Genomic DNA, 8,489 nt, shown 5'->3' on the forward strand with positions numbered 1-8,489 from the left:
TGCTGGTGGTTGTTGCATCATACTCTATAGATAAGACAGCGGGTAGAGAATCGAGAGATCTCAGAGAGAAGGGGAAACCCTAGGTCGAAATTGAAATTCTATAAAGGAAGCAATTTTTTTTTACGGAGCAGAGGATGCTTGTCGGGGTGACACGTGGAGAAGAGGAATTGGGTGGGAGTAATGGGCTTTTTGATATGGTAAATCGGGTGTTGGTCTTGGAATGGGCTTAGATTAGGTTAAAATTCTGCACTTTTGTTAATAAAAAAAGTTTTAAAAAGGAATTTTTATAGACAATTGAAATTTGGTCTTAATAACAATAGGAAAAATTTTAAAAAATTAAAGTAATTAAATAGAATTGAAATTTTAAAATTTATTAATATAATTTGATGGTATAAAAATTAATTATAATTTTGTTTTTTTTCTCTTATAAATTTGATGACTTATAATTATGATGATTTAAAGGATGCCACTAATAAAACTTTTCTTAATCTATTAGATGGGAAAATTTGTTTTATCATCCCCTTCTGTCTCATTATCTTTGTTCTTTATTGATTTTTTGGTTGAAGAAACTCAACTTTGATCATTCTTTTAATAACATCGTGAAGTTATAAATTTTTTTGAAAATAAGAATTGCAAATTTTGAATTTTAAACTTTTCCAAAATTTTTTTTGAATTTTTAATTTTATGTAATATTTTAAAATAATAATCAAATTGAGTTCATTAATTTGACTAAAAAAATTAAATAGATATAAACAAAATGGGATGGAGATAGCATGTATTTGTAAAGTTCCCTTTTATGAATATTTTTGCTTTTTAGTTTTTGCAAAAAATGAATAGAAAAAAAAGGCAAAATAGATAGAAAATAAAATATAAATAGCAAAACAAAAAAAAAAGAGACAAAGATAAAAGCATCAAGCTGGTATGAAATCTTAAAAAATAATCTTGTAATGTGGATAATTATCAAAATGAAATGTATGATACAGTTAGAAATAATTCTAAGTGCATGTAGAAATGATCCAATCCCTTCTAATAATTCTTATTGTAAGCATTATCTATTGAGCTTGTATATGGAAATTAAAGTTTAATTTTCCATGTCTTAATTTAAAATACAAAAATAATGATAAGAAATAGAAGAATTTTAGGCTTGTTTTTCTACTTATTGTACATATGGAGAGTAACATACTATTGATTGGATAAATGATTGAAAGCAAGTGATCCCTGCTCTTGATAACTCTACAAAGCCAACATCTAGACCAACAAAAAGCACAAGTGATTAATAAAAGTTAGCACAAGTGGACCTCCAAAACTTGATTAAGACTAGGCGAACAAGCGAAAGAAATGAAATAGGAAAGTGGCCTTTGCTTTACCTGTGTTTAGTTGACGGTCCCAACGTACTCATTGATGTTTAAACATGCCTTTGCAACTTCCCCTGCAATCATCTCATAGTTCTTCCTTCCAAGGTGGTAGCACACCATTAATGTCCTTCCACCAGAATATGGTCCTAGTATGGACTACATTTTGAGCAATGCCTATCCCTTCAATGGCGTCTTGCTCAACTAGTTGTGGTGTCTTTTTAAACAATTGAAAGAGTGAAATGTAAACCAAAAGTATGAATGTCTCATGTTACGAAGGAAAAAGAAAAAAAAAAGACATATTATAATTATAAACATTTTAGGCCAAAAATTCATTAAAAGTAATGGAATCATTCACTAAAAATGATATTTTAGACCAATCTTTTAGTTGCAGTGTACTACTCAATTATTTAAATAATTTAAGTAAAAACTTTTAAAAATTATGCAATATAATATTATTAAAGATTTCAGTTGTCTTTGCACATACCAAATAAAAGCTTGTACTTAATTCAGTAATGAATAATAAAAGCTCTTAATCATCAATAATGGTTATGTTGGGGGGATAAGGAGAATGAAGAAGGTAGTTTTAGTTTTTGTGAATGATATTCCTACAAGAGTCCATGAAGATGGCTTCAAAGGATTTGGATCAATTTGGAAAGGTTGTCAATACATTTGTAGCGAGAAATAGAAGCAAATACAGTAAGAGGTATCGTTTTATCATATTTGAATATTTTAATAAAGCTCGAGGAGCAGTCCAAAATTTAAATGGAGTCTGGCTTTTTAACCAAGAGCTAGAGGTCAATATAGCTAGCTATGGAAGCCATGATTCATTCTGAAGGAGGAAGCAAAAAGGAAGCTTCTTATGCACCTAGTGTTAACCACATTAGGAACAGAGCCTGTAGTGGGATTTTGAGACAGAACTTTGCCTTATTCACTAAGCCATCTTATGCTCTGTTATTGAAAGGTGCTTTTGAAAGAGGTTGAGCTTCAAATGAAGAGAGAGGAGATGATCTTCAATGTCTTAACAAGCATGAAAAAACATGCTTTGGTTGAAGACAAGTGTTGTGGTAACAACATAATATAATTCAGATTCAGCAAATTTAATGGACTTATTTAAAATGGAAGGCATCTCAGGGCTGCTTATGAGGAGTTTGTCTCTCAAAGAATTTCTGCTAACCTTTGAGGATAAGGAGCTGTTGGAAGAGCTCAAGGATAAAGGTTGGGATTGGCTTAACAAATGGTTTACTAAGGTGGAAACATAGTTACAGAATTTTTCATCAAAACTCCTTAACAAGTGGGTGATTGCACAGGATATCCTTTTAATGTGTGAAATATGCATATTATAAATTATAAGCATTTTAGGCCAAATTCATTAAAAGTGATATTCTAGACTAAGTTTTTGTTGTAGTGTCATTCTCAATCATTTAAGTAATTTAAAGACTTTGAAGATTATGCCCTAAAATAGACAAGATTAAAGTTTTCAGGGTGTATACCTCTGTTTTGGCGTGCACATATTCCTTTGAATCTATGAAGAAACCTGTAGTCATCTTGGGACATTCTCTTACATTCAAATGCCCCAAAGTCGGTAACACAAAGTGATATCCCCTTGGGCAAAAGTCAACGAGGCTTGGCAGTTCTCCAATTGATAAATGTTCTAATTGATCAAACTTTATCTCCTTTTCAGTTGTCGCCTCTGCTTCATCTTCAAGTTCAAATACTTGCTCCAATTTAGAGTTACTTCTAACTGTTAATTGCTTAAGTTTTGGAAGACAACGAGCAGATCCAAGAGGAAAGAGTCGTTTCAACTTTTTGCAATATTGAACAAAATTTTGGTCAAATTAGGAAAGCTTATAGGTTGGAGATCACCATCTGATGATGAACAAACTTGATCCTCAGCAATGATTTGGTCCAATTCATCACATTTTTCTATATATAGCTCGTCCAACTGTGATAAACTTCGAACGGTCATAGGTGAAAATATATATCTTAGCCTCTTGCAATCAATCACCTTCAGAATTGTAAGGTTTTTAAGAGTTACAACTGAAGCGACATCCTTCCATATAATTTGCACTTCAAATAAATCCTCCAGGTGGAGTTTCTTTATACGCCCATGAATCTGAAATACCTCTTCATGACTCCCAACTGCTATATATTCTTGATTGCAGTTGGCTGAAATAAGCAATTGAAAGCTATTTACCAACTCAGAGAGATATAATTCCTGCAAATACAGACACCACTAAATGTCACTAAATACGTTCCTTTTCTATTAGATTGAAAACAGATGAGCAAATATTACTCATAATTTTTTAGATGCCAATTCACAAAAAATCCTTACATTTTTAATGACAGGACATATATATGTTTCAAAATTTAAATCCAAAATTTTCATGAAATGGTCTGAAAGTGGAATCCAAAGACATCTAACCTTTTTTCAAGTTTTTCTCTGTTAATTTTTAACATAAAACCATTTATGGCTTTCCTTGTCTTGTGTTTTTTTCTTTGTCATTTTTTCTTTAAGCATGTTGATTTGAAAAGTATAGATAAAGTGGTAAAGTGTTAATTTTTTTTAATTTACCTAAATTACATAAAAAAACATAAAAGAAATGAACCCCCCTGGAAAGCCTAACTTTCTCAATCTGTTTCTCTTGTCTGCAACAGAAAGTAGAAACACTTTGAATAAAATAAAAAAAAGGGAACTCATGGCCAAGAAGAAAAAGAAAACTTAAATTGAAGAAGAAAGAGAAAATTCGAATCAGAGAAAGCAAGAGAAACTAGAATCGAAGAAGAAAAAGGAAGCTCGAACAAGAAAAAAAGCAAGATTTGTCGTCGTGAAGAAAATATATGATGAACCTCAATTCAGAAACAAGGACAAGGAAAACCCAAAGATCCCCACAAACAAATTAATTGTTTGTGAGTGTTGAAAAAAAGATTTAGCTCAAAGGCAAAATCCAAAACCATAATTGAAGGAAAAGTGTAGAAAGAAATACCTCTAGCTGAATTTGCTCATTAACTTCTTTTTGAATAGTGAAATTTCTCAATTTAGGACAGTTGCAAACTTCCAACTTCTCTAAGGATGGTGATGAGATGAGAAAGTTTTCCGAACTCAAATTTATCAAGTTTACAAGTTGAAAATCTTGTAGGCAAGGGAGTCTAATGGCACGATGAGTTGGCCCTTTCCATATGCTCTCCAATGCTGGTAATGACTGCAGCTTCAACCTTCTTAAATTTGAGAGTGGTACTACCTAATTTACCTCACATAAAAAAAATATAAAATTTATCCATTAATAAATAATGAAAATGAATTCTTTATACTTGATCTTAATTATTGAGAAGAAATACATTTTTTTAAAAAAAAAGTAGAAAGAAGTATTAAAAGTTAATAATTTATAAAAATTAGATAGTAATTATTTATATATTTGATAATTCAAAAAAAAATCATTAGAAAAACAATATACGAGAGCATTATTAAAGGAAAAATGGAGAGATATGAGGTACCTTCAGGTCAGCCATTTCTTTGTCAAAAGCAAAGACTTGCTCTAATTTTTCGCATTTAGATATCTCAAGTGTTTCTAAATGCAACAGACTTTGAACAAGGTAAGGTGAGAAGATAGATTTCAGTTTATCACAACCATCAATTGTTAATTCCTTCAGACTTTGTAACCTTACATGATGAGTTGGCTCTTTCCATATATTCTCTAATGCTGGCAATAACGTCAGCTTCAAACTTCTTAAATTGGAAATTGTGCACGTCGGACTTTCTTCCTTTCCAAAAAGCCAATTCATTTGAAACACTGATTGCAACTGCTTACAATCGACAATGCTCAATGTTTCTAACTTTTTTAAGAAGCTAATCGGTGATTGACCATGGCACAACTCTTTCAAAGAAGTCATGAATCTAATGTCTAACTTCACCAAATTAGAGAATGCAGTGGTTGGACTTTGTTCTCGTGTTGTATCGATCAAGCATTCCAGATTTTCACAATATATAAGCTCAAGAGAAGTTAATTCCTTTAGTCCCTGCTGATCTACATTTGGAACAATATTTTTGTGTTCCATGGTGACCTCGGACAGAGTAAGCTTTTTCACATTGCAAAACAGCTCCTTAAATGCATTTAATGAGGATGAGAAATCACTAATTCTCAAGGTTCTCAAGCTCAGCCCTGCCGAATCTTCAATATCATCAAAATTTACAACTATATTGTAGTTTTGAAGTTTAGGGAACACAAAGTTTTCTTGAGAACATTGATCAGTAGAAACTGACAGTGTTAATGCAGTCAAACCAGTCAATGAATTAAGCTCCAATAAGTTAGCATTGTTTCTACTTGTCACGTGTAGCTCTTGGAGTGAGGCCAACCTGTTACAAACAAATACAAAATGTTGTTAATGCAATAATAGCACTTTCAACCGAATGATAAAAATAGCAAGGTAATGAAATGAATAAGATAACATAAACTTTTTTATTTCTTCATTCTTAAAGCTACTTCTGTACTACAGGTTGCAAAGTTTCATAATAATAGGAACGACCAAAAGCTCATGCTATATATATATATATATATGTTTGTGATAATCAAAATCAAATAAAGTAAATAATAGGGAAAAAAGATAAAATAAATGATATAAAATTAAATAACTGAAAATAATAAGATAAACAGTTTTACCTTGGTAGCAAGTTGGAGGGGAAATAGCTGTGTGGCACTCCATCGTAAGAAAAATATAGTGATTTTAGTTTATACAATCCCACTAGTTCTTCTGGTAGCTCATAAATATTAGTCTTCAGCAATGCAAAAATCTCAAGGTTTTCAACATTCCTCAATGATGAAATGTTCTCGAGCTCGCAATTTATAATGCACAGAGTTCGAAGATTTGTCAAGAATTGAAGTGCTTCCAGTGTGAGTACAACATCTTGGAGAAGTAAAACTCGGAGGGTTGTCATTCTTTCAAAAAAGGCACACGAAACTCTCAATGAATTCTTTCCTTTGAGAAACAAAGTCTTGAGTTTTGAAAATTCCACTTTGTTAGGAAGATGATTGATCTCAATGTTCCACAAGGAGATTGCCGTATAACATCCAAACCTTTCACTCATATGCCATTCCGTCAACCCATCTTTTACCATGAATATATTTTCCCCTCTCGATGTTATCCAATGAGCAAAATCACGAATCACATCATGCATTTTTACATGCTCTTTATCATTAGCTTCCAATAATAAACCAGACTTTTGGAGTTTTGATAGTGCCAGATGAATTTCCCTCCTTAAGTCTTCCATTAAGTAATTATTATTGAACAATCCCTGACCAATTCCGCATATAGTCAACAACTCAATAGTAATCTCATAATCTTCTGGAAAAAGGGAACATAACAAGAAACATTGCTTAATATTATCTTGATCCAAATAATCATAACTAAGCTCAAGGCATCTATAGATATGTCCACAAACATGTTGATTATCCAAATGTCTTGAGCTCTTGAGTCGTTTATTTGCTGCTATCCACCCATCTTCACTTTCACCTTTTAGAGCGTTTGCTACAGTTACGATTGCAAGGGGCAAACCGCCACATTCATGAGCAACCTCCTTTGCCACATTCAAGGTGGGAGAGTCATCTTTTAGAGCAGCTTTATCTTTGAATAAAGCCCATGCTTCGTCTTCAGACAGAATGTTCAGTTTAAATTCCTCTTGACAATCCATTTGACTGCAGACCTGTTGAAGACGTGTAGTGAGGAGAATTTTGCAACCTTCGTGTTCACCGCCAAATGGAATTCCTATAGTATGCAATTCAAGTTTTTCCCAAACATCATCGAGAATTATGAGAATCTTCTTCTCGCCTTTTAATCTCCGCCATAACTCTTCTGCTTTCCCTTTTTCTGTACTGGCTTTAAATTTTAAACCAAAGAGTTCTGCAATCCTTTCTCGCATTTCGTTGAAATTTGGAGTTTGGGACAATGTAACACTCACAACCTTATCAAAAAGCTTTTGTTCTGTAGCTTGCTTCAGTACTACTTCCGCCAAAGTTGTTTTACCCACTCCTGGCATTCCGTGCAATCCAATCATGTTCACACCATCGCCTTTCAAAGCCTTCATGATCCCGTTGAAAGCTAACGTTGAAGATTTGGAACGCATGAAATCCTTGGGTAGTAGCAACTCTATTCCTTGAAGAGGAGGACGCTGGCCGACTCCTTGAAAATTACAAGCCTCTGCTAAAAGTTGAGAGATATAAAGTGTCTTCTTCGCTACTTTCTTACTTAAACAGTATCGCCAGCCCCAACTAGGACACCAATTGAAACAATTGTTACGCTCTATTTCTTCTTCCAAACCTTGAGCTTCTCCCAATTCTTTCTCTGCCTTTGTTAGCCACTCCTCAACGTCCTTCTTAATTACCTCAGTTTGCCTTAAAGCCTCATCGACATCACCTTGCACCTGATCTTTTTTCGATTGAAGTGCTTGTCGCTGCTTCTTGAAATCTTCAACAACTTTGGCAAAACGGAAAAAGTAAGTGAGATAAGGTGATGCGTATTCTGTTGCCAGATTCCCTACGGTATTGGCAGCAGCAGCAGCAGCAAATTCAGCAGCCATTCTTTGGTGATCTGTGATTGAAAAACAACTTTGATGAGTAAAAGGTTTTACAAAGAGACACAACACTGCGGAAGGAGGAAATATAAATATAAATCTAAACCTGCAAATATCTACTCAAATATAACACCAAACAAATAAATCAGAGATGAAAAAGATGAAGATTTACATACCAAGACGATTTTCAGGAGCCGAAACCTGCAAATATCTTCTATTTTGATCCACGCAAACTCACAAAGTGGGTTAAGGGTTTTTTTTTTTTTTTTGAAGTTGAAACAAAACGGAAGTAGAAATGAACTTTGCACTGCAATGATAAAAAATAACAGACTTTCACTTGTAAAGATAATTCTGCTTCTGACAGAGCAAAACATATTATGTATTAATATGGAGAATTTAATATGTATTCTTGAAGCTTAGCTCACCTCGAATGGATCTTCTAAAGCTTTGTTTTTTTAGATAGAAAGCAGAGAAACCAAAAAACTAGAGATAGCAGCTTTGATTTTTTTTTTTTTGGCTTTGTGGAGCAAGGAAAGGAAAAGTAGGGATCAAAGAACAGTTTTTTGTTTTTT

General features: G+C 33.1%; 1 protein-coding gene across 1 annotated transcript; it reads right to left on the reverse strand.

Moving 5' to 3' along the window:
- LOC108662921 (probable disease resistance protein At4g27220) lies at positions 1,013 to 8,175 on the reverse strand. The gene is given in 9 exon segments (XM_018124654.1): positions 1,013 to 1,248; positions 1,368 to 1,569; positions 2,846 to 3,177; positions 3,180 to 3,570; positions 4,340 to 4,594; positions 4,848 to 5,361; positions 5,437 to 5,706; positions 6,011 to 7,934; positions 8,094 to 8,175. Coding segments are annotated over 7 exon segments (3,804 nt in total). The 5' UTR covers positions 7,924 to 7,934; positions 8,094 to 8,175; the 3' UTR covers positions 1,013 to 1,248; positions 1,368 to 1,440.

Source organism: Theobroma cacao, chromosome 7, assembly GCF_000208745.1.
Source record: "Theobroma cacao cultivar B97-61/B2 chromosome 7, Criollo_cocoa_genome_V2, whole genome shotgun sequence".
Taxonomy (NCBI): Eukaryota; Viridiplantae; Streptophyta; class Magnoliopsida; order Malvales; family Malvaceae; genus Theobroma; species Theobroma cacao.